Here is a 27,259-nt window from a genome sequence, read left to right as displayed (position 1 = left end):
AATTGGTTTATTATTGTCATTACTGAGGTTCAGTGAAAACTTGTTTTGCACCCAGTTCATACAGATCAAATCTTGTTGTTCGTCTATCGTTGACGTCGATGAAGACTTCGACACCATGGTGATGGTGTCAAGACTAGCGCTTGATTTGGATTTAAATGAGGGAGAGTTGCACAGTGTCAGCCTCACTGTCTCTTCTCAATTCCCATCTGGATCCAGTGGCAAGACAAAAGTCGAGAGGGCTAGAATCAAATCAAATCTTACGTGGTGCATTAAGACATAACAAGTTTAAACAATAATCATTATAAAGTGTAACAGCTATAAAGGAAATACAGATAGACAATAATGTGGAAAGTTGAGGTACACCAGGGTACAATGAAATTCTTTGCTCACTTTGAGCTCACTGAGTAAGAAGTATTCACGGTGACAATTATGAGTGCCAAGCAGCTGACTAGTGAAAAGGTTGTACTGCAGATCTGTATGGTGCAAAAAGAAATGATAAAGTGACAATAACAGAATAACTGAGAGGTGAACCTATGAGTATGCTGTATAATATGGCAACAGTAGAAGGCGTTTTGAAGGTAATCAATGGTTCAGAAGACTGAAAGCAGCATAAAAGACTTTGACTTGAAACATTAACTCGATTTCTCTCATTTAAATGTAAGATGTTACACTTTGGGAGTTAATGGAGGAGGAGAAGATGGCGGTGCGATGGCAGTGCGCGCGGCCACTTCGGTGGTGATGTCTGTTATCTGTCAAGTAGGGGACCGTACAGAATTCTGATTTGATGGAGACAGACGTGAGAGTACGGAGGAACATCTGGAAAACTTCTGAAATGTCCGCTTTGCTGCTGCTGCTACTGTGTGGTAACTGGAAGCTGCAGACCAGAAGGCCCTGAAATCCTTGGCTTTATGTGTTTCAGTGGCTAGGGTGAGGTCGAAGGTGCTCGGCAGAGGATGGCGCTCGGGAGGCTGTATCGGAGGGGCTGGTCGGTAGCTCGAAGTTTTTGGACGGATGGACTCAGTGTCGACTGTGGTCGGCTGCTTCCAAGGCATCGGCAAGTTGATGGTACCTGGAGGTTTATGGCAGGGAGTTTCTCCCTTTTACCTCCTGCTGTCAGGAACTCGAGAGTTGATCGACTCGGGGACATCTGAGACTTTATTTACTGTGCCCATGGTTTGTTCTTCATCAAATTACGGTATTGCAAAGCTGCTGTAACTATATGTTATAATTATGTGGTTCTGTCAGTGTTAGTCTTTGGTTTGTCCTGTTTTCTGTGATATCACTCCGGAGAAACATTGTATCATTTCTTAATGCATGTATGCATTTCTAAATGACAATAAAAAGAGGACTGAGTGTTCTCATAATCTCATCTAATCTAATGTGAAAGGACAATACACTGTTAACAGCAAGACCTTAGCTGTGTGATATAAACAGAGATCTTGAGCTCCGTCGATATCTCCCTGAAAGTAGCTGCATGGTTGATAGGGTAGTAAAGAAGATCTATGGCACGCTTGCCTTTGTTAGTTGGCACTGAGTTCTACATTAGGTAGTTAGGATTCAGCTTTATGAAATTGTAGATGGGCTGTCTTTGGAGTTTTACATTCAGTTTTGGTCACCCCATTATAGGAAGGATGTGGAAGTTTTAGAGAGGAACTTTTTGTGTTGTACTGCTCCATGTTCTCACTCAAATGCTGCCTGACTACTTCAATGCTTCTAGCATGGCCTCCGGACCTTCAGAAGGCCATCTCATATGCAAAATAACGATTCTGGACTACACTTGAATCACAGAGTGATGCTCGACAACCGTAGCAAAGCTTTAATGCCATCACTTCCTAGAAAGCAAAACCAAGCTACGTAAATGGCAACACACAGCAAAGTTGCTGGTGAATGCAGCAGGCCAGGCAGCATCTCTAGGAAGAGGTACAGTCGACGTTTCAGGCCGAGACCCTTCGTCAGGACTAACTGAAGGAAGAGTTAGTAAGAGATTTGAAAGTGGGAGGGGGAGGGGGAGATCCAAAATGATAGGAGAAGACAGGAGGGGGAGGGATGGAGCCAAGAGCTGGACAGGTGATTGGCAAAGGGGATATGAGAGGATCATGGGACAGGAGGCCCAGGGAGAAAGACGGGGGAGGGGGAACCCAGAGGATGGGCAAGGGGTATAGTCAGAGGGAGAAAAAGGAGAGTGCTTTTGGCTCCCAGATCAGCTCAATGTCTTTTGTGCTTGCTTTGATGAATAGAATTCAGAGGCTCCTTTACAAGCCCCCTTAGTCCTTGAGACTGATATGAGTACATTCTTCAAGAGGGTGAACCCACGTTAAGAATCTGTCTCAAACAGTGTACCTAGCTGAGTACTGAAGACCTGTGCTAATCAACTGGCTGGAGCCTTTATGTACGTCGTCAGCTTCTTGCTTTGGCAGTCTGAGGTATCCACCAACTTCAAGCAGGCTTCGATCACACCAGTGCTCAAGAAGAGCTTGATAACCTGCCTCAATGACTTTTGTTCATTAGCTCTTAAATCCACCATGATGAAGTGCTTCACGATACTGATCATCACGCATATCAACTCCTTCCTGAGAGTAACATGGACGCACTCCAATTTGCCTATTGTCACAAGAGGTCAACAGCAGGGGCCATTTCATTGGCTCTTCACTGAGCTCTGGAACATCTCGACAATAAAGATCCATACATCAAGATGCTCCATTAACTACAACTCAGGATTCAACCCTATCATCCACTCAAGACCTCTCTGTGCAACTGGTTTCTCGATTTTTCTCACTGGCAGACCCAGTCAGTCAGATCCTGTGTAAGTTTGAATGACAACTTAACTTGAACTTGAACTCCACACATCATCAATACAGGTTCAATCAAGTGTATTTGTCACCATGTACAACCCTGAGATTCGTTTTCTTGCAGATATAATAAATCCAATAACCATTATAGAATTAATGGAAGTCTGTACCAACTGGGTGGACAACCAGTCTGCAAAAGACAAAAAACTGTGTAACTACAAAAGCTAATAATAATAATAATAGTAATAATAAATAAGTGAGTCCATAGTTTGTGGGAACAGTTCAGTGATGGAGCAAGTGAAGTTGAGTGGTTATCCCCTGTTGTTCAACAGTCTGATGGTTGGAGGGTAATAACTGTCCTGAAATTCGTGTGAGACCTGAAGCTCCGATACTACCTTCCTGATGGCAGCAGTGAGAAGAGAGCATTACCTGGGTGGTTGGGCTCCCTGATGATGGGTGCTGCTTTTCTGTGACAACGCTGTGTGTAGATGTGTTCTGTGGTGTAGAGTGCTTTACCCATGATGGACTGGACTATATCCACTTCTTTTTGTAGGATTTTCCTTTCAAGGGCTTTGGTCTTTCCGTATCAGGCTGTGATGCAGTCAATCAATATACTGTCCACCACATGTCTGTAGAAGTTTGTCAAAAGTTAGATGTCATGAAGAATCTTCGCATACTCTTGAGGAAGTAGAGGCGCTGCTGTACTTTCTTTGTAATTGCACTTGTATGCTTGGCCCAGGACAGGCCCTCTGAAATGATGACCAAAGGGCTATGTCCTTAGTTCCTGCTGTACTCTATACTTTGTGGTTAAGTTCAGCTCCAAAGGCATATTTAAGTTTGCTGACAACACCACTGTTGGTGAAATCAAAGATGGTGTTGAATTGGCATATAGGAGGGCAATTCAAAAACAATCTTGTGTGCCACAACAACAACAAACTCTTTCATCATCAGCAAAACCAAAGAACTGATTATTGGCTGCAGAAGGAAGAAGCTGGTGGTCCATGTGCCAGTCTTTATTAGAGGAATGGAGGTGGTGAAGGTTAGTAGTTGTAAATTCTTCGGCATTGATATATCAGGGGATTGGTCCTGGGGTAATGTGTCATTATAATGAAGGAGTAACAGTGCCTCTACGTTCTGAGATGCTTGTGTAGATTTGGCATATCACCAAAAACTTTGATAAACTTTAATGGATGCATATTGGGGAGTATCGTGACTGGTTGTATCGTGGCCTGTTATAGGGGGAGAAAACAATACCCAGGGACAGAAAAATGGTAGATACAGCCTAGTCCATCAGAGGCAAAACCCATCCTGCCATTCAGAACATGATCCTCCTTTGAACATTGTTGGCAGAATCTCAGATGGTGATGAGAGTGCATTCAGGAGCGAGATATATCAGCTCATTGAGTGGTGTTGCAGCAACAGCCTCACAGCCTTGCACTCAGTGTCATTGAAACCACAGAACTGACTGTGGACTTCAGAAAGCATAAGATGAGGGAACACACACCAGTCCTCATAAAGGGATCAGAAGTGGAAGGAGTGAGCAATTTCAAGATCCTGGGTGTCAATGTATCTCAGGACCTAACCTGGACTCAACTTATCATTGCAGCTATAAAGAAGGCAAAACGGTGAATGTATTTCATTTGGAGCTTGAGGAGATGTGGTATTACCAAAAACACTTCCAAATTTCTACAGGTGTACCATGAAGAGCATTCTAACTGGCTGCATCACCGTCTGTTACGGGGGTGGGGGGGGGCGGGGGCACTACTACGCAGGATCAAAGTAAACTGCAGAGAGTTGTAAAGTTAATTAGTTCCATCATGAGAACTAGTCTCCATAGCATCGAGGACATCTTCAAGGAGCGGTGCCTCAAAAAGGCGGCGTTCATCATTAGGGAAGCCCATCACCCAGGACATGCCCTCTCCTTTCTACCACAGGAAGGTACAGAAAAGCCTGAAGGCGAGTGCACACACACTCAAGGATTCAGAAACAGCTTCTGCTCTGCCATCCAATATCCGAATGGACTTTGAACTAATGAACATGATCTCACTTTTTGCACTACTTGTTTAATTTAACTATTTTATTTTTATATTGTAATTCATAGTTTTTTTCCCTCAATCATTGTATAATGCATTGTACTGATGCTGCAAAGTTAACAAGTTTTATGACATATGCCGGTGATGTTAAACCTGGATATTTATATTTTCTCCGATCTCATGTCTTGTATTATGATTTTATCTCTGTGGCTTTCTGATAGGTAATGATTCTTTTACAGAGATGTAAAAATTTACCAACATGGTCTTTTGCTTGTGTTCTGCTTATGCTGGATCATCAGTATTTTGACCTGTTTCTTTAAATGTTATTTTCCCCATCCTGATGATCCCTTTTTTTTTAAATAATTAAATAAACATTTTAAACATAATGGAATATTTTTTCATTGTTAAAAGAAGTGGTAAGAAAAGGAACTTAGGAAATGTGTACTCTCAAATAATTTTGTGTTTGCTGGTAGACAGATTATAAACTCATTTTCCTGTTAATATGAGGATAGTAGAGTGGAGCAATAAGTTTTTGAAGACTTTCAGGAATGTAGTGTTCAGCGTTGAATATCATGTCCTTTGCTATGGTTTGAAGTGTCCCTGGTCTTGAGCAGTAATGTAGGCTCTTATGTTTAAGCTCATGTTGCATTCCTGATAATTGAATTTGGGAATCTGAGCATGTAGTCTGTAATATTGTGTATAACCATGCCTTATGTGAACCTAAATTATTCCAAGCAATTTCCTAAAGGAACCTATAGAACTTTAATTCTAAAAGCACATGTTTTGTCAGTGTGTGGTCAGAGATATTCTTAGCAGAGTTTCTGCAATGTATTTCTAAATAAACACAACAGGTGTCAATTAATAAATACTTAGCTAGCAATTTGTATTAAGTAACCAAGCTACTACAGCTGCTGAACTGTTGCTAAATTTCCTGGTTGTAATCTGCTAGATTTAGAATGTAAGATTATTTCACTCTTGATGGATGGAATAAAATGCATGTACACTAGTGTGCATATAAAAAAAACTGAGTGATCTTTTCTGCTTTTCATATTTATTTGGAGAGATTATTTGTGTCCAGTATAAAAGTAATCCACTAATCTTTTTTATATTTGTATTATAATCTTTATAATAGCTGTATTGATTTGACTTGGTGCTTATTTGCAGGGTTTGGAATTAGGCCCATGTTTGATTGCAACTGATGACATCTTGTGTATACAACAGGAATTCTGCAGATGCTGGAAATTCAAGCAACACGCATCAAAGTTGCTGGTGAACGCAGCAGGCCAGGCAGCATCTGTAGGAAGAGGTGCAGTCGATGTTTCAGGCCGAGACCCTTCGTTAGGACTAACTGAAGGGAGAGTGAGTAAGGGATTTGAAAGTTGGAGGGGGAGGGGGAGATCCAGCTCTTGGTGCTATCCCTCCCCTTCCTGTCTTCTCCTATCATTTTGGATCTCCCCCTCCCCCTCCAACTTTCAAATCCCTTACTCACTCTCCCTTCAGTTAGTCCTGACGAAGGGTCTCGGCCTGAAACGTCGACTGCACCTCATCCTACATCTTGTGTATGTCTGATTATGCAACAGGTGAAAGAGCATAACTTCTCGATTTTTCTCTTGTGGGGAATGGGCCACTCTTGCATAATTCCAACTATATGCTATGGAATTGAGTGCCTTTTCTTCCAGCTATCAAATATGAAATAATATTAAGGTTATACCTATCAGCTAGTTTCAGGCCTAGAAATCAAGAAATAGACCAGCATCTACAGTAGGCTGGCTGGGAAATAGTTTCCAATTTTTCTTAGAAGCCAGGTGTTCAATTTTGTTTTGTTTGTCGAATATGTAGAATGACACCTTTTCAAACTCACTTTTTTATGTTGTCTAAAAACTCTTGCACTCTTTCTCGAACTCAAAGTTGTAGCTAGGAGTACTGATGTGGGCCATAAATCTGTGGGTAATGACTACACCTGTCTTCATTTCATTCCTATTCAGCCCTCTCCCTTTCTTCTTCATTTGCATTAATGATTGTATTAGTGCTGTTTTCTACTGTCACACTTGTGTGTTCACTGTCACTCTTTCCTTTGATGTATTTAGGAGATGAGTTAGCTACCACTGCCCATTATAAGCCCAACTATTCCTCCAGCTATCTTGACTACACCTCCCATTATAGAGTTCTTGCAAGAAACTGGATTCCCTTTTCTCGGTTTCTCCATCTTTGTTGGATACACTATTGACTGCACTTCTAAAACCAGTGTTTTAAGATGGTTTTTCTTTTTTCTTCTCTGTGGCTTTTCTCTACCATAGCTGATGGGATTCTCGATAATGCCTTGCCTACTTCTTGCATGTATGCTTAAACTCACTCACTCCTCCCAGGCAGCAATAGGGTTTCCCTTGACCTCAGCTTCTAGACCTCCATACTTTCTGTTACTTCTTAGGGGATTTCCACCATTGGTCATGTGTTCATTTCCATTCTGTTTATAGCATTCTAAAGGGGCTTTACCTTCCTTGACCTTGATCCACTCTTTCATCTCATAGCACATTCCAGTGCAAATGCAGGATTTGCTGCACCTACCCTTTTCCCTCTTCCTTCTCCACCATTCTGGGATGGCTGTTCCTGGAGAAGCACTGATTCAGCCTGCAAAGGTAATCCCAAGCTTCCTGATATTTAATTTTCCACCCCTCTCTGTCGTCTCGTGACTGTGTCATTCCAGTGATGTTCAATGTAAACCCAAGATATAATAACCTTGTCTTCTGTCGAGATAAGTTACAACCCTTAATGTTGAGTTGGACTATTTTTTAATCTTTGCCGCCCCTCAATGCGTGGCTATATCTTCAACTGGGTATGTTTCAAACTGTTTCTGTATGATTTTTTGTTCCATTTCTAGTTTTTAAAGTAATTGTTATCTTAACAAATTTGACTGGCAATTTCTTAGAGATTTTCCCTCTGTACTTTCTAAATTGCCCTCTGTACGACTTAAATTGCCCATGTTTTCTGATTTCCTTTTTTCAGTTCTGATGCAGGGCCCTTGATCTGAAACATCTGTTCTTGCCTCAGTGATGCTGGGTGCTTCCAGCATTCTCTTTTTGTTTTGCATCTCTAACATCTGCATTTTTTTTCTTTCTGTCCAGTTTCATTCTTGTTTTGAAATTGTATCAGTGTTTTGGTTTTTCCTTCTCTAAATTCCAATTACCCCGTTACTGTGCTATGTACCATATGCACCAATTGCTATCTCTCCATTACAGCTCATTAGCGTGTACATTGAGAACAATTGTTGGTAAGCTTACTGTGGAGATATTGCATAGATTCCAACCTTGTGATTGTTGAGTATCTAAATAACTGCAGAGCTGTCCCTGGAGATGGAAATCATCTTATTATTTATGTTGGTCCTTCCCACTTATACTTTAAAATCAATTATTAGGCTTCTGTTATAGTAGGTGGCATCTGCTTGTTCAGTGCTTGTGTTTTCCAGTTTGCGTTGTTGAACACAGAGTAAATCATGTTGGCTTTGGCAAGCAATTTTGAAGAGAACAATCAGGATGATTAGGTCTTTGTATCTGTTACATGTTATGGGTACAGGAAGAACACAGTTATGTTGCGGTGGATGGGGTGGAAGTTGGAGAGTACCTGCAGATGGCAGGCTGCATGAAGTGTGATTCAGACCAATACTTTGTTAGGCCTTTATGAATAAACTATAGTGGAGGAGGAATTTCAAAACTTGAAGCTATTACTTTTAGTTTTACAATACTTTCGTTTTTGAGCATGTGACGAAATCAAAGAAATAGTCCCCTTTTAGCCTTGGAGGTATTTTTATTCAGACAATGCTTGATATAATAAACAACCAATTCATTCTCTGGAATGAATCTACTGAACATAGCTTGCACTGACTGCAAGACAAGTATATCTTCCCTTGGGTTCAGACAATAAAACAGCATAGGGGTTAATTTCCTTAAAATAAAGGTCCAGATACCATTTTCCTTACATTGTACTTCCATTTTAACTTTATTTGTCTGGATCTGCACACCACGATCTTTCTGTATACAAAAATCACCAATGTTTGTGAATTGAATTGACTTTATTTCTTAAGTCCTTCACGTACAAGAGGAGTAAAAATCTTTACATTACGTCTCTGTCTAAATGTGCAATGTGTAATCATAGTAATTGCTAATAATTCATAATATAAGTAGAACAGTCAATGTAATATTGAAATACACAAATCAGCGTGAGTTAATATTGCAAATGTGAGCAATTGCATGCAAATTCAGATTTGGGATTTGTATGGTAATGTTGGACAATTTTTTTTCCATTCCAGAAAGACCTCCTAACTTCTGGGATGATATTCATAGAGCTCAATTTGGGGTTGTTTAGTGGAGATTCAACTTGAAGATTGCCAAAGAGAGACCTCAGTGTAGTATATACCCTCAGTAACCTCTTTATTAGGTACCTCCACCTCATAAAATGGCCACTGAGTGTAAATTTGTGGTCTTCTGCTGCTGTAGCTTCAAGCTTTGATGTGTTGTGCATTCAGAGATGCTCTTCCGCACACAACTGTTGTAACACATGGTTGTTTGAGTTACTGTTGCCTTCCTGTCAGCTAGGGCCAGTCTGGCCATTGTCCTCTGATCTCTCTCATTACCAGAGCATTTTCAACTGCCGCTCACTGGATTTTTTTTTTTCTCTAAGAATGGTATGAAGCAGAAAATCTGGAATCTGGTGCGTGTGTGGAAAAAACAACAACACCCCCCCCCCCCAACACCAACAGTTTCTGCCACACTCAAACCACCTCATCTGGCACCAACAATCATTCCATGATCAGAATCACTTAAATCACATTTTGTCCTCATTCTGATGTTTAGTCTGAACAACAACTGAACCTTTTGACCATGTTTTTAAGCATTGAGTTTCTGCCACATGATTGGCTGATGAGGTATTTGCATTAGTAAGCAAGTGTACAGGCATACCTAATAAAGTAGCCACTGAGTTTCCAGTTTGCCTATTAGAATGGAAGTTGTGCATATGCATAAAGATTACTTGGGGAGGAGAATTTTGGTCATTTACCTTGAGACCTTTTATATTTAACATTCAATTAACTGAATAGAAATATTTAACTCTTACCTATTACCACGGGAGGAGGCCTGTGGTACCAACAGAGCAATCCCTAATCCCATTCTCTCCCCCCCCCCCCCTTATTTCCCTGTAGCCCTACAACTTGTACTGCACTCTCCCATGCCCATCTTAGTGAGATAAATATAAGAACCTCAGGAATGGGAGCAGAAATAGGCCATGCCGCTCGTCAAGCTAGCACTGCCTTTGGGTAAGATCTTGAATAATTCTTTATTTTGTCCATTTTCCTAATCAGTTCTTTTGTCATGATTCTTGTGAAAATTCAACTGTGCCAGCCATTCACAACTTTATACAGAGAATTCTAGAGCCAGCTCCTTCTCCTGAGACTGTACGACTTAATCCTAGACTTTACAGTAGTGGTCACCAACCTTTTTAAGCCCAAGATCCCCTACCTCGACCTTGGTGAAAGGCAAGATCTACCTACTAAATCGTTTAGAGAAAAAACAACTCAGATTGTACTGCCAATTTGAGGCTTTTTATTTGGGCTAGCTGTATTTGAATTGCACAAAATACTTTTGTCAAACTTTCAAATTAATTCAAACAAGAAAACTACTAACTAGCATATCTTTAAGAATATTACAATACTTCACACCTTTAATTCTAAGATTCATTATTTAATTTTATTCAACACAAAAGTAAATGAATAAAAATTGACTGTTGCACTCAGTGTGATGACTGGGGCTGAATACTTATTGCTAGTTCCCTGAAATTTGGCTCATAACTACAGACAGCCAGTCTAAGACAGTCTCTGAGGTGTCTGTCAGTAAGACAGCTCCTGTACTTAGATTTAATAATTTTTCATCTGTGAAAATGCAATTTCACATAGATAAGTTGACCCGAAGTAGGCACTGACTCTTGGTGCTATAAAACCAATGCACACACTGCGCATTGCTGGGGCCCCATCAGTAGTAATTGCCACCAGTTTATGAATGGGGTTGTCATTTTCACGGGCATGTTTTTAAAACTCATTGTAAATATCCTCACCTCTCGTTCTCTCCTTTAATTGCAAGTGAGTGAGGAAGTCCTCCTTTGTTGTAAAATCCTGGAAAGCCATTCTGACAAATACAACAAACTGAGCTGTTTGCATTACATCCAGGGATTCATCGAATTGTAGTGAAAAATATCCACGTCCTCTGACAGTGACTCTACCCTCCTTGTCACTGTTGCAGGGCCAAGCGGTATATTATGTATTGCAGTTGTGATGTAGTTTTTGTTTTTAAAGTCATTGAAAACAGTCTCTGTGGTAATGGCCATTGCTTCCTTGAATAAATCTCCATCTGTAAAAGGCTTCTTGTGTTTAGCCAAAAGGTGACTTGCACGAAATGATGCCTCAATAGCAGCCTTATTTTGAGCAGCATGTTTTATGAAAAACGATTGCTGGGCCTTCAACCCTGATTTCAGCTCCTCAACTTTCCTGGCACGAATTGCGCTCTTTGGGGGGTAGGTGTCTTTAAATTCCTGGTGATTGGTGTTGTGGTGCTGCTCCAGATTCCCTCTTTTAGTCAGTGCTTGTGTTTGGTGGCACAACATACATACACACTTGTCTTTCACCAAGGTAAATAGAAATTCCTCTTCCCATTCTGGATGCAATTTGTATGTTTGCACCTTCTTTTGTGGAGCCTCCGCCATGCTATCAGGATATCACGAGCGAGTGATATTTGATGTTTGCCACAGTCTGTATTCTTATCCAGTGGTCCCCGACCTCTGGGCCACGAAGAATGCAGCGGTACGGCGGTAGCCGGAATGCACCCAGCACATCTTTAAGAAAAAAGCCGAAATAAACAAGCTAATTAACTAGGTGCTGCCCGGCACGTAAATGTCGGCCCAGATCAGAAGCGATCGCCAATTGTGGCGCCTCTGATCTGGGCTGCCCTTAGCCCGAAACGTCGACTGTACCTCTTCCTAGAGATGCTGCCTGGCCTGCTGCGTTCACCAGCAACTTTGATGTGTGTTACCTAATTAATTAGCTTGTTTATTTCGGCTTTTTTCTTAAAGATGTGCTGGGTGCACTAGGACTACTGCTGTACCGCTGCATTCTTTGCGGCCCGGTGGTTGGGGACCACTGCGTATCTAATTTAATTGGTCACTTTGCAGCACAAGCTACCCTGAAAACGCAGTTCATGGCGGGGGTGCTACACACATGTGCACTGGGTAGAAAGAACAGAACTAAAACCCCGCAACCCAGAAACAATCTCTCTTTGCAAACAGCTTTGTAGCAAAAGTATTGCTATATTACCATTATCCTAATTAATGTTACTTATTTTTATAATGCTCACATTACAACTGTATTTGTGTATTTATTTTTGATTTTTTTCGGGATCTACTAGGAAAGTCTCAAAGATCGACCGGTCGATCGCGATCGATGGGTTGGTGACCCCTACTTTACAGTCAAAGGGTATATCTATCCATCTGTCCTCTCAATGACATTATCTCACTCAAATTTTTAAGGATTATTGGTTAGTTTTACTACATTTTATCTCCTAGCATTGTCCTCTCACTGCAAGAAATTAATCTAGTGTATGTAGTATGCACCAAAATAGTAATCTTCTTTTGGGTATAGAGACCAAAGCTCCTGTTAGAATGCTTGCCGGAATTATGTGCATTTGTAATGCAAATCCTTAATTGTAAATGGCAATCAAAAATCTAAGTATTAGAAATCTGAGATAAGAACAGAAAATGCTGGAGATACTTGGGTCAGCTAGCATTTGTGGAGAGTGAAATAATGTTTTCATATCAAGTTGATGAGGAAAAGGGGGCAACAAAAAACAATGTTAGAGCTTTGAGACCTTGTACACTGCTGTTGAAATAAAAGAAAATGGTGAAAGTGTTCAGCAGACCATACAGCATCTCTGGAGTGAGAAAAATAGATGACCTTTAATCAAACCTGACAAACTGGTTTTCTGAAATTGTTCTGCAGAGCAATCACGCAAACTGAATTTGGCTTCACTGGTTTATGGAACCTATGAACAGTGAAAGTAATTCACTGAATTGGAAGATAAACATGAATCACTAACTCATTTGGAAGGAATGTTTGGGTCCCCAAAGAGTAGATCATTCAGGAGGCAGAGGCAGTAATAAATCAGAGTTTCAGGGAGACAGTCACCCCTAAAATTCAGGAGACAGGTAACTGGGTGACTGTCAGGAGAGGGAAGGGGAATAGACAGAAAGAGCAGAGCACCCCTGTGGCCGTTCCCATCAACAATAAGTATACTGTTTTAGATATTGTTGGTGGGAATGACCTACCACGGACAAGTTGTAGTGGTTGTGTCTCTGGCACCGAGACTGGACCCTCAGCTCAGAAAGGAAGGAGGGAAAAAAGGAGAGCAGTAGTGATAGGGGATTCGATAGTTAGGGAGACAGATGAAGTTCTGTGGGAGAGATCGAGAATCCCAGATGGTCTGTTGCCTCCCTGGTTCCAGGGTCTGTGATATCTCGGATCGAGTTCTTGGTATTCTCAGGAGAGAGAGTGTGCAGCCAGATGTCGTGGTCCACGTGGGGACCAATGACATTGATAGGAGTAGGGATAAGGTCCTGAAGAAGGAATATAGGGAGTTAGGAAAGAAGATTAAAAAGCAGGACCTCAAGGGTGGTAATCTCAGGATTGCTGCCTGTGCCACGAGACAGAGAGGGTAGCAACAGGAAGTTATGGCAGATGAATGCGTGGCTGAAGAGTTGGTGCAGAGGGCAGGGGTTCAGATTTCTGGATCATTGGGATCTCTTCTGGGGAAGGTCTGACCTGTACAAAAAGGATGGGCTGCACCTGAACTGGAAAGGGAGCAATATCCCAGCGGGCAGGTTGGCTAGAGCTGTTGGGGAGGATTTAAACTAGTTTGGCAGGGGATTGGAAATCAGAATGTGAATGTAGAGATTAGGGTGGAAGGACAAGGGCATGATGCTATGTGTTCTGAGTTGATGAGAAAGGACAGGCAGGGGACAAAACATAATTGTAGCCAGTTAGAGGGGTTGAAATGTGTCTATTTCAACACTAGGAGTATTAGGAATAAAGGGGATGAACTTAGAGCATGGATCAGTACGTGGAACTACAGTGTTGTGGCCGTTACTGAAACTTGGCTGGAGGAAGGGCAGGATTGCCTGATGCAGGTACCGGGGTTTAGGTGTTTTAAAGGGAATAGGATGGGAGGTAGAAAGGTTGGGGGGGGCGGGGAGAGTAGCATTACTGGTCAGGGATAGTATCACGGCTGTAGAAAGGGAGGACACTGCAGAGGGAGTGTCCACTGATTCAGTGTGGGTGGAAGTCAGAAATAGGAAGGGATCAATCACTGTGCTGGGAGTAGTCCATAGGCCCCTAAATAGCCCTCAGGATACGGAGGAGCAGATAAGCAGGCAGATTTTAGAATGGTGCAGGAAATACAGGGTTGTAGTTATGGGTGATTTCAACTTCCCTCATATTGACTGGTACCTCCTGACTGCAAGGGGGATAGATGGGGCTGAATTTGTCAGGTGTGTTCAAGAAGTATTCCTGACATAGTATGTGGACTGGCCGATGAGAGGAGAGGCCATACTGGACCTAGTTCTGGGTAATGAACCTGGTCAGGTGGCAGGCCTCTTGGTGGGGGAGCATTTTGATGAGAGTGACCACAACTCCCTTAGCTTCAGCATAGCTATGGAAAAGGATAAAAACAGACAAAATGGGAAAGTGTTTAACTGGGGAAGGGCTAACTATGAAGGGATGAGGCAGGAACAAACAAGAGTAAATTGGAAACAGATGTTCAAGAGTGAAAGCACAGAAGTAATGTGGAGGAAGTTTAGGGGCCACTTGTGCTGGGTTCAGGATAGGTTTGTCCCACTGAGACAAGGAAAAAATGGTAGGAAAAGGGAACCGTAGCTGACAAAACACGTGAGACAACTCGTCAAGAGGAAGAAGGAAGCATATGTTAGATATTAGAAGCATGAAGCAGGAGGGGCTCATGAGAAGTATAGGGTAACCAGGAAGGAACATAAGAAAGGACTTAGGAGAGCTTGAAGGGGGCATGAGAAGGCTTTGGCATGTCATATTAAGGAGAACCCCAAGGCGTTCTATGCATATGTGAAGAACAGAAGGATGAGAAGAATGAAGGTGGGGCTGCTAAAGGATAAAAAAGGCAACATGTGCCTGAAGGTGGAGGAGGTTGGGGAGGCCCTAAATGAATACTTTGCTTCTGTATTCACAAGTGAAAAGGACCTTGATCAGGGTGAGGTCAAAATAGAACAGGCCTGTGTGCTGGACAATGTGGAGATTAAGGAAGAAGTGTTGGATGATCTTAAAAACATCAAGATTGATAAGTCCCCAGGGCCGGATGTGATATACCCCAGGTTGCTGTGGGAAGTGAGAGAAGAGATCGCTGGAGCTGTAGCTGTGATCTTTGAATCCTCTTTGGCTGCAGAGGAGGTGTTGGAGGATTGGAGAATGGTAAATGTAGTTCCCTTGTTTAAAAAAGGTAATAGGGAGAATCCTGGGAACTATAGACCGGTGAGTCTTACATTGGTGGTCTGCAAACTATTGGATTCTTAAGGATAGGATCTACAAGCATTTGGAGAAGTACAGTCTACTCAAGGATAGTCAACATGACTTTGTGAAGGGAAAGCCGTGCCTCACGAGCCTAATTGAGTTTTTTGAAGAGGTAACAAAAGAAATTGATGAGGGTAGGGTGATAGATGTGGTCCACATGGATTTTAGCAAGCTATTTGACAAGGTCCCTCACGAGAGACTCATCCAGAAAGTCATGAGGCATGGGATCAGTGGAACCTTGGCTGTTTGGATAAAAAAAATTGGCTTAAAGGAAGAAAGCAGAAGGTAGTAGTGGAAGGAAAGTATTCTGCCTGGAGGTCAGTGACTAGTAGAGTGCCACAAGAATCTGTCCTGGGACCCCTGCTCTTCGTGATTTTTTAATAAATGACTTGGATGAAGAGGTGGAAGGATGGGTGAGTAGATTTGTGGATGACACAAAGATTGGAGGAGTTGTGGATGGAGCTGTAGGTTGTCGAAGGTTACAAGGGGATATAGACAGGGTGCAGAGTTGGGCAGAAAAATGGCAGATGGAGTTCGGTCCGGATAAGTGTGAGGTGATGCATTTTGGAAGGACAAACCAGAAGGCTGAGTACAGAATGGTCAGTTACTTAAGAGTGTGGATGAACAGAGGGGTGGGGTTCAAATCCATACATCCCTCAAGGTTGCTGCACAGGTTGATAGGATAGTTAAGAAGGCCTATGGGATGCTAGGCTTCATTAATAGGGGAATTGAGTTCAAGAGTAGAGAGGTCATGTTGCAAATCTACAGCTTTCTGGTGAGACCACACTTTGTATTGTGTTCAGTTCTGGTCATCTCATTATAGGAAGGATGTGGAAGCTATGGAGAGGGTGCAGAGGAGATTTACCAGGATGTTGCCTGGATTGGAAAACAAGTCTTATGAGGCAAGGTTGGCAGAGCTGGGACTTTTCTCTTTGGAGTGTAGAAGGGTGAGAGGGGACTTGACAGAGGTCTACAAGATTATGAGAGGCATAGATAGGGTGGATAGCCAGTACCTGTTTCCCAGGGCACAAATAGCAAACACCAGAGGGCATATGTACAAAGTTAAGGGAGGGAAGTTTAGGGGAGACATATGGGGTAAGTTTTTTACACAGAGGGTTGTGGGTGCCTGGAATGACTTGCCAGGGATGGTGATGGAGGCTAAAACAAGAGCCTCTTGGACAGGCACATGGATGAAAGAAAAATAGAGGATTACGGGGTAGTGTGGATTTAGTACTTTTTTTTTAGGAATATAAGGATCGGCACAACATCGAGGGCTGAAGGGCCTGTACTGTGCTGTAGTATTCTAGTGTCTAGAAGACATAAGGACAAATATTAGAAGAAAAGGGGTTGTTAGCAGAAATGGAAGAGAGAATCAAAGAGGCAACAATTCCTTTGAAATAACAGAAGGTGAAGGTGAGCATGGTGGTGGCATTGGGTTGAAAGTGGTGAAATTAAATAGGATGGTTCTGTTACGTGTTGTGGCAGGTAGGATAGGATGTTAGGATAGGAGGAAACCAGCACCTGGAGTCAGAGGAGGTAGGAGAGGTCCTTAATTAATACTTTGCTTTAGTATTCACCAGTGAGAGGGACCTTGACTAATGTAAAGAGCAGGCTAAAGTGCTGGAACTTGTCAAAGTTAAGAAAGAAGCTGTATTGGAACTTCTGAAAAACATTAGAATAGAGTAGTCCCTAGGCTAGACGAGATATTCCCCAGGTTACTTTGGGAAGTGAGGGATGAGATTGCTGGGGCACTGATAAGTGGTGCAAGAGGAGGGAGAAAAATTGGTGGGACTAATGGTAAAGTTCTTAGCAGTGCAGAGGAACAGAAGGATTTTGAAGTCCATGTCCATAGGTCTTTCAAATTTGCTGCACAAGTTGATAGAATGGTTAAGAAGGTGGATGGTGTTTTGATCTTCATTAGTGGGGGGGGATTGAATTCAAGAGCCATAGATGATGATGTAGCTGTATGAATCTGGTTAGTTCACACTTGGAGTATTGTGTTCAGTTCTAGTCACCTCATTATAGGAAGGATGTGGAAGCTTTAGAGTGTTGGGCATGTATGTGGTCAAGTGGTTAAGGCGCTCGTCTAGTGATCTCAAGGTCGCTAGTTCGAGCCTCAGCTGTGGTAGCATGTTTGTGCCCTTGAGCAAGGCACTTAATCACACATTGCTCTAGTCTGTGCGAGGAGTGACGCCCCACACAGACTTCCAATCTGTGCCTTGTAAGGCATGAAAATGCCCAATGCAGGCCTCTCATGGTCTGAGTCGATGTTCCCCTAGAGGGGTGCCGCTGGGATTTACCAGGATTCTGCCTGGATTAGTGATTATGCTTTATGAAAACAGTTTGAGTGAACTAGGCCTTTTCACTTTGAAGTGAAGGAGGATGAGATGTGACTTGATAGAGATGTACAAGAGTCTCAGATGAGTGGACAGCTTTTTTCCCAGTGCAGCAAGAAGGCTGTCAGAGGTAGTTTTTACACAGTGATGGTTGCATGGAAAGTACTGCTGGGGTTGGCAGATACATTAGTGACATTTAAGAGAATCTTAGATAGGCACATGGATGAAAGCAAAATGGAAGGCTATGTGGGAGTGAAGGGTTAGCTTTATGCTAGTATATGTTAGAAGATTGGTACAATATTATGGACTGAAGGGCTTGTATTGTGCTGTATTGTTCTGTATTCTACATCTGATTTAATAAGTCTTCAGTACCTCCTCTTCACTGCCCTGTTATTCATTCTGTTTGCCTCCATCCTATCATAGACATTTCCTTCTTTCTTGACACTTCTCTGAAACTGAAAAAAAGTTGGATTTCTAAATTTTTCTACGTCTGATCAAGGGTCATTTGCTTGAAAGTTTAAATCTGTTTCTGCACAGATGCTGGCTGATATCCAGAATTTTCTGTTTTATCTCCTTACTATAAAAGCCAAGTTAACATTTCTTTTCCTACTAATTTGTATATGTATATTGTCTTCTCACATCTGATGAAGCAATACACCAACATGCTTACATATACCAAAGATCACTAATTTCCCACCATTTAAAAATTGCTTTGTTTTTCTATTCATTCTATTAAAGTGAACAATTACTAATTTTCTCACTTTATACACCATCTGCCACCTTTTTGGCCTTTTGCTTTCCTCTGTTTCCTTTCTTCATTTTTTTTGCACCCTCCCTTTTTCAACTAACTAAATCATAAAACTTCAAATTTTTTGAACTCTTTTCAGAATAGACTTCCCATTCTGACATATCTATCCACGGCCTCCTCTACTGTAAAGATGAAGCCACACTCAGGTTGGAGGAACAACACTTTATATTCCGTCTGGCTAGCCTCCAACCTGATGGCATGAACATTGACTTCTCTAACTTCCGCTAATGCCCCACCTCCCCCTCGTACCCCATCCGTTATTTATTTTTATACACACATTCTTTCTCTCACTTTCCTTTTTCTCCCTCTGTCCCTCTGACTATACCCCTTGCCCATCCTCTGGGTTCCCCCCCCCCCAATCTTTCTCCCTGGGCCTCCTGTCCCATGATCCTCTCATATCCCTTTTGCCAATCACCTGTCCAGCTCTTGGCTCCATCTCTCCCCCTCCTGTCTTCTCCCATCATTTTGGATCTCCCCCTCCCCCTCCCACTTTCAAATCTCTTACTAACTCTTCCTTCAGTTAGTCCTGAGGAAGGGTCTCGGCCTGAAACGTTGACTGTACCTCTTCCTAGAGATGCTGCCTGGCCTGCTGCGTTCACCAGCAACTTTGTGTGTTGCAATCTTCTCCTCCTTGTTTTCTGTCCTTTTAACCAATCTTATAAACATGCTGCCCCAACACCGTGAGCCTTTTGTAACAGTTTCTGGGTGATTCTTTGATCAAATGTCACTTGATAATTGAAATGAAAGAAGTAGCTGAAGAGATTGTGAAGTTCTTAGTAATGATCGTTCAAGAATCACTAGATTCGGAATGCTTCCAGAGGACTGAAAAATTTGCAAATGTTACTCCACTCTTTAAGAAGGGAGTGAGGCATATTAAAGGAAGATGTAGGAGTTCATTATTAAAAATGAGGTTTCAGGGTACATGGAGGCATGTTAAAATATGCCAAAGTCAGTATGGTTTTCTTTAGGGGAAATCTTGCCTGACAAATCTCTTGGCATTCATTGAGGAAATAACAGGCAGGATAGACAAAGGAGAGTCAGTAGATCTTGTTTACTTGGATTTTCAGAAGGCCTTTGACAAGGTGCTGCACATGAGCCTGCTTAACAAGGTAAGAGCCCATGGTATTACAAGACAGGTACTGGAATGGAGAGAAGATTGGCTGGCTGACAGTAGGCATAGAGTGGGAATAAAGGGGGCCTTTTCTAGTTGGCTGCTGGCGACTGGTGATGTTCTGCAGTATTGGGGCTGCTCTTTTCATGTTATTTGGATGACAGAATTGACGGCTTTGTGGTCAGGTTTGCAAATAATACAAAGATAGATGGAGGGACAGGTAGTGTTGAAGCAGGGAGTGTGCAGAAGGATTGGACAGATTGGGGAAATGGGCAAAGAAGTGGTAGATGGAATATAGTGCAGGGAAGTGTATGATTGTGTACTTTAGAAAGAATAAAGATGTAAACTATTTTCTAAATGGGGAGAGAATTCAAAATTCAGAGGTGCAAAGGGACTTGGGAGGCCTTTTGTAGGGATTCCCTGAAGGTTATCTTAGGTGAGTCAATGGCAAGGATGGCAAATGCAATGTCAACATTCTTTTTAAGAGGGCTAGAAAATAAGAACAGGGATGTGATGCGGAGACTTTATAAGGCATTGGTCAGACTGCGCTTGGAGTATTGTGAGTCGTGTTGGACCTCTTATGTAAGAAAAGATGTGCAGGCATTGGAGAGCGTTCAGTGGAAGTTCACAAGAATGATTCTGGAAATGAAAGGGTAAATGAGTGTTTGGCTCTGGCACCTGCTGGAATTTAGAACAATGAAGAATTTCATTGAAACCTATGGAATATTGAAAGGCCTAGATAGAGTGGATTTGGAGAGGATGGTTCCTACAGTGGGTGAGTCTAGGACCAGAGTGCACTGCCTCAGAATAGAGGGACTTCTATTTAGAACAGAGATGAAAAGGAGTTTCATTGGCTAAAAGATGGAATTTATTGCCACAGACAGGCCAAATCACTGAGTATATTTAAAGTGGAAGTCAACAGATTCTTTGTTGATCAGGTGTCAAAAGTATCGGTGAGAAGGCAGGAGAATGGGGTTGAGAGGGATAATTAATCATTGTGATGGAATGGTGCAGCAGACTTGATGGGCTGAATGGTCTCATTCTACTTCTGTGTCTTATGGCCTTGTATTTGACAACAACTAGTTCTGCTAATGTATACTATTTGTTACATTTTGGAAGAACTTTCTTCTTAGAAACATAGAAAATCTACAGCACAATACAGGCCCTTTGGCCCACAATGCTGTGTGGAACATGTACTTTAGAAATTTCCTCTGGTTACCCATAGCCTTCTATTTTTCTAAGCTCCATGTACCTATCCAGGAGTCTCTTAAAAGACCCTATTGTATCTGCCTCCACCACTGCCCCCGGCAGCCTATTCCAAGCACTCACCACTCTCTGCGTTTATATAAAAAAAATTACCTGTGACATTTCCTCTGTACCTACTTCCAAGCTACTTCCATCTCTCGTGTTAGCCATTTCAGCCTTGGGGCAAAACTTCTGACTATCCATGCGATCAGTGCCGCTCACCATCTTATACACCTCTGTCAGGTCACCTCTCATCCTCTGTCACTCCAAGGAGAAAAGGCCAAGTTCACTTAATCTATTCTCGTAAGGCATGCTCCCCAATCCAGGCAACAATCTATTCTGCACCCTTTCTGTAGTTTCCATATCCTTCCTGTAGTGAGGCGACCAGAACTGACCACAGTACTCGAAGTGGGGCCTGCCCAGGGTCCCATATTGCTGTAACATTACCTCTTGGCTCTTAAACTCTATCTCACGGTTGATGAAGGCCAATGCACTGTATGCTGCCTTAACCACAGAGTCAACCTGCGCAGCAGCTTTGAGTGTTCTGTGGATTTAGACCCATTGGTCCCTCTGATCCTCCACACTGCCAAGAGTCTTCCCATTAATACTATATTCTGTCATCATATTTGACCTACCAAAGTGAACCACTTCACACTTACCTGGGTTGAACTCCATCTACCACCTCTCAGCCCAGTTTTGCATCCTATCGATGTCCTGCTGTACCCTCTGACAGCCCTCTACACTATCCACAACACCCCCAACCTTTGTGTCATCAGCAAATTACTAACCCACCCCTCCGTTTCCTCATACAGGTCATTTATAAAAATCGTGAAGAGAAGGGGTCCCAGAACAGATCCCTGAGGCACACACTGGTCACTGACCTCAATGCAGAATATGACCCGTCTACAACCACTCTTTGCCTTCTGTGGGCAATCCAGTTCTGGATTCACAAAGCAAGGTTCCCTTGGATCCCATGCCTCCTTACTTTTTCAGTAAGCCTTGCATGGGGTACCTTATCAAATGCCTTGTGAAATCTATATACTCTATACCTACTGCTCTACCTTCATCAATGTGTTTAGTCACATCCTCAAAAAAAATCCAATCAGGCTCGTAAGGCACGGTCTGCCTTTGACAAAGCCATGCTGATAAATCCTGCCTCTCAGGATCTTTTCCATGAATTTACCAACCACTGAAGTAAGACTCACTGGTCTATAATTTCCTGGGCTAGCTCTACTCCCTTTCTTGAATAAGAGAACAACATCTGCAACCCTCCAATCCTCCAGAACCTCCCCCATCACCATTGACGATGCAGTGATCATTGCCCGAGGCTCAGCAATCTCTTCCCTCGCCTCCCACAGTAGCCAGGGATACATATCGCCCGGTCCTGGAGACTTATACAACTTGATGCATTCCAAAAGCTCCAGCACATCCTTTTTCTTAATGTCTATATGTTCAAGTTTTTTCAAGCTGCTGTAAGTCATCCCTACAATCGCCAAGATCCTTTTCCGTAGTGAATACTGAAGCAAAGTATTCATTAAGTACCTCAGCTAGCTCTTCCGGTTCTATACACACTTTTCCACAGCCACCCTTGATTGGTCCTATTCTCTCACTTCTTATCCTCTTGCTCTTCACATACTTGTAGAATGCCTTGGGGTTTTCTTTAATCCTGCTCGCCAAGGCCTTCTCATGGCCCCTCTGGGTCTCCTAATTTCTTCCTTAAGCTCCTTCCTGCTAGCCTTATAATCTTCTAGATCTCTGTCATTACCTAGTTTTTTGAACCTATCGTAAGCTTTTCTTTTCTTTTTGACTAGATTTTCAGTAGCCTTTGTACACCACGGTTCCTGTACCCTACCATCCTTTCCCTGTCTCGTTGGAACATACCTATGCAGAGCACCACACAAATATCTCCGGAACATTTGCCACTTTTCTGCTTTACATTTCCCTGAGAGCATCTGTTCCCAATTTATGCTTCCAAGTTCCTGCCTGATGGCTTCTATTTCCCCTTACTCCAATTAAATGCTTTCCTAACTGCAGCCGTGGCAGTATCTCTGATGAGCAGTGCCACGCCCCCACCTCTTTTGCCTCCCTCCCTGTCCTTTCTGAAACATCTAAAGCCTGGCACTCTAAGGAACCATTCCTGCCCCTGAGCCATCCATGGCTCTGTGATGGCCACAACATCATAGCTCCAAGTACTGATCCATGGTCTAAGCTCATCCACTTTGTTCATGATGCTTCTTGCATTAAAATAGACTTATCTCAAGCCATGGGTCTGAGCATATCCCTTCTCTATCACCTGCCTGTCCTCCCTCTTGCACTGTCTCCAAGCTTTCTCTATATGTGAGCCAACCGCCCCTTCCTCCGTCTCTTCAGTTTGGTTCCCACGCCCCCCCAGCAATTCTAGTTTAAGCTCTCCTCAATACTCCTAGCAAACCTCCCTGCCAGGATATTGGTCCCCCTCTGATTCAAGTGCAACCTGACCTTTTTGTACAGGTCACGCCTGCCCCAAAAGAGGTCCCAATGATCTAGAAATTTGAATCCCTGCTCCCTGCTCCAATCCCTCAGCCACACATTTATCCTCCACCTCACTCTATTCGTATACTCACTGTCGTGTGGCACAAGCAATAATCCTGAGATTACTACCTTTGAGTTCCTGCTTCTCAAACTTCCTTCCTATCTCCCTGCAGTCCGTTTTCAGGACCTCCCTTTTCCTACCTATGTCGTTGGTACCAGTATGTTACACAGCCTCTGGCTGTTCACCTTCCCACTCCAGGATATCGTGGACACGATCAGAAACATCCTGAACCCTGGCACCTGGGAGGCAAACTACCATTAGTGTTTCTTTCTTACATCCACTGAATCACCTGTCTGACCCCCTAACTGTAGAGTCCCTATTACTGCTGCCTTCCTTTCCCTACCCTTCTGAGTTACAGGGCCAGACTCTGTGCCAGAGGTGCAGCCACTGGTGCTTCCCCCAGGTAGGCTGTTCCCCCCCTCCCCCACCCCCCCAGTAGTACTCAAACAGGAGTACTTATTGTTAAGGGGGCAGCCACAGGGGTACTCTCTAGTGTCAGACTCCTGCCCTTCCCCCTCCTGACTGTTACCCACTTATCTGACTCCTGAGGCTTCAGTGTGACTACTTGCCTATAGCTCCTCTCTATCACCTCCTCACTTTCCCTGACCAGATTAAGGTCATTGAGCTGCATCTCTAGTTCCCTAACGCGGTTCCGAAGGAGCTGCAGCTCAACACACCTGAGCGCAGATGTTGCCGTCCGGGAGGCTGGGATTCTCCAGGACTTCCCACGTCTGACACCCAGTTCTTCTTGCGCAGTTGCTTAGAATTGAGGATGATTTGTGGACATCTGTGGTTTCTGAGTTGTCTGAGCCCAATGCGACACCTGTAGATTGTTCCACTTCTCTTTCATTTGTGATTCCGATTACTAAATTTCATCACTTAGTTTCATGTCCGGTAGTTGTTTTTTTTTTATTAGGTAAGATATGACGTACTGTTGCATCTTTTAACAAAGTAGGATGAGAAATTTATGAAGGCAAAGGATACCTTCAGAAACTGAAATAATCTCAGTGGCCACTATGAGAGTGAACTAAGATTGGAGTTGTGCATAATTTGTAGCAAAGACTATTATGTAACTGAAGTCCTCCTCATCTCAATTAATTTAAAACAGTTGTGTTTTTTTGCTTATGACGTTCATTGAAATTGACCTAGTCTTTATTCTCTATTTTGAAAGTAATCCTTTCTATTTTTATTTTTCATATAGGTCCCTTGCAGTTGGCACCAAATCTGGCTACAAGTTTTTTTCCCTTTCTTCGGTGGATAAATTAGAACAGATTTATGAATGCAGTAAGTTTCCCTATTTGAACTGCACCTCTACAAAGAGTTCTTTTGTGTTATATATGACTGTGGGACAGAAAATTAAATCCTTATATCCATTGTGTTTGTCAGCTTGTCTACCTCTATTCAGCAAAGCTTTGTTAACATTTGTCCTGATAATGTTTGTCGTATTTGCCCATCTGCTTACTGTTCTACTCAACATTATCCAAATCCTTGTTCCCATCTTTATGAAAGAGACTGGATTTGAATATCTTTTAATTGTAACTTCAGTATCGTATTTCCTTGTAACCCAAGGGTTCCCAACCTTTTTTTATGCCATGGAGCTGTACCATAAATTGAGGGGTCCACAGACCCCAAGTTGGGAATCCCTGTATTAGCCTATTCTTGCCTACATGCATATTATCATCCCTGCTTCTCCTACCACATCAGGTGATTATTAACCAACTACCCTATATGTCTTTGGATGTGGGAGGAAAAGAGGTCTCCTTGGGGAAGCCCGTTTTGTCAAGGTCAGATGTGTAAAATTCATATCTACACAGCAACCCAGGTACAATCTTGACTATGTATGTCTTACACACGGAGCACCATAGTCAAGATTGAAGTTGCTGAAACTGTGAGGCAATAGCCATACATTTTGCAACACTGTCTTGCCCGGTCGTCGTTGCTTTGGAATCTTCCTATCTCACCAATTAAATATACAACTAAAGCAAAAAATTCTTCCACCTTTAGTGCAAGATGTCTAGCAATCCTTCACAGAGCAAAATCAGATAGAACTTGACGCTGGGCTACATCAGAAAGTGAGAAGAGAGGAACTGAAGAGCTTGATTAAAGAGAGAAGTATCCACGTATCAATTTGAGAGCTTTGAAACTTTGGCAGAAATTGAAGTAAAACAAATTGTAATATATGACGGATTAGATTTGGATGAATATAGAGATACAAGGATCGTAGTGCTGAAGAAGGTTATGTGAATGTGGAGAATAGCAGCACCAGATCAGAATTGAATACAAAGATGAGAAATTTTTAAATTTGAGGAAGTAACTGGGCCGGGAGCTGGTGGAGATCAGTGAGCATAAAGATGATGGACACATGTCATTTTGTCTAAATGAAGATGCCATAAATATGATACGGTGAGAGCAAGTAGAGATGAGCAGATTATGAGAATGAGAAGATTGGCTGACTGGCAGGAGGCAAAGAGTGGGAATAAAGGGCGCCTTTTCTGGTTGGCTGTCGGTGACTAGTGGTGTTCAGGGATTATATGTCAGTGATTTGGATGACAGAATTGATGGCTTTTGGCCAAGTTTACGAATGGTTTGAAAGTAGGTGGAGGGGCAAGTAGTTGTGAGGAAGCAGGGAGTCTGCAGAAGAACTTAGATTAGGAGAATTGACAAAGAAGTTGCAGATGGAAAATAGTGCAGAGAAGTGTATGGTCCTACACTTTGGCAGAAGTAGTAAAGGTATAGACTATTTTCTAAATGGGGAGAAAATTCAAAAATCAGAGGTGTACAAGGTCTTAGGAGTCCTTGTGCAGGGTTCACAAAAGATTAACTTGCAGGTTGAGTTGGTGGTAAGGAAGGCAAAGCAACATTAGCATTATAGTTTGAAAGGACTGGAATATTAAAGCAAGGATGTAATGATGAGGCTTTATAAGGCATTTGTCAGACCACACTTGGAGTATTGAGTAGTTTTGGACCCCTAATTTAAGAAAGGACATGCTAACGCTGGAGAGGGAATAGAAGGAGGTGCATAAGAATGATTCTGGAGATGAAAGGTTTAATGTATGTGGAGTGTTCAATGGCTCTGGACCTGTACTGGCTGGAGGTTAGAATAATGAGGTGGTGGGGGATCTCATTGAAAACAATTGCATATTGAAAGGCCTAGATAGGGTGGATGTGGAGAGGATGTTTCCTATAATGGGGGAGTCTAGGACCAGATGACACAACCTCAGAATAGAGGAGCATCCATTTAGAATGTTGAGGCCAAGTCATTGGGTACATTTAAAACAGAGGTTAATAGTTTCCTGATAAGTAAGCATGTCAAATGTTACAGGAAGAAGGCAGGAGAATGGGGTTGAGAGGGATAATAAATTAGCCATGATGGAGCAGACTCAATGGGCTGAATAGCCTAATTCTGCTCTTATGTCTTATGGTATTCTATCACAACACTGTTTTAGATAACATAATTGAAAACAGTTTTTTTTTCTCTAAAAATAAAGGATATACCTAGTCTGCCAGGCATTTTCTTTCTGCTGAGTTTTGCATTTATGCTTACAATAGATTTCCCTCTGGCCTGTTAATTTAAATCTGAAAAGCATGAAAAGTTTGTGGATGCCACTCAGAACTTGGGTGTGCTTCTAACTATAATCTCCTAATTTACCTTAGAATGTTGAATATTGCAAATGCAGCATGGGAACCTTTGTAATAAATTCCCAGTATGTTAGAGCTCTAGAGAATAACTTGTGGGCACAT

General features: G+C 42.4%; 1 protein-coding gene across 1 annotated transcript in view; it reads left to right on the top strand.

The window, feature by feature from the left end:
* The window catches only part of wipi2 (WD repeat domain, phosphoinositide interacting 2), a 92,030-nt gene that overhangs the window by 25,099 nt on the left and 39,672 nt on the right, over window positions 1-27,259 (top strand). Inside the window, exon 2 of the mRNA XM_072268689.1 lies at window positions 24,720-24,802. Coding sequence (XP_072124790.1) covers window positions 24,720-24,802 — 83 coding nt within the window. The remainder of the gene's footprint in view (window positions 1-24,719; window positions 24,803-27,259) is intronic.

This window comes from Mobula birostris, chromosome 9 (assembly GCF_030028105.1).
Source record: "Mobula birostris isolate sMobBir1 chromosome 9, sMobBir1.hap1, whole genome shotgun sequence".
In the NCBI taxonomy this organism is placed as follows: Eukaryota; Metazoa; Chordata; class Chondrichthyes; order Myliobatiformes; family Myliobatidae; genus Mobula; species Mobula birostris.
The sequence above is the reverse complement of the archived record's forward strand: the minus strand, read 5'-3'. Positions and strand labels throughout refer to the sequence as shown.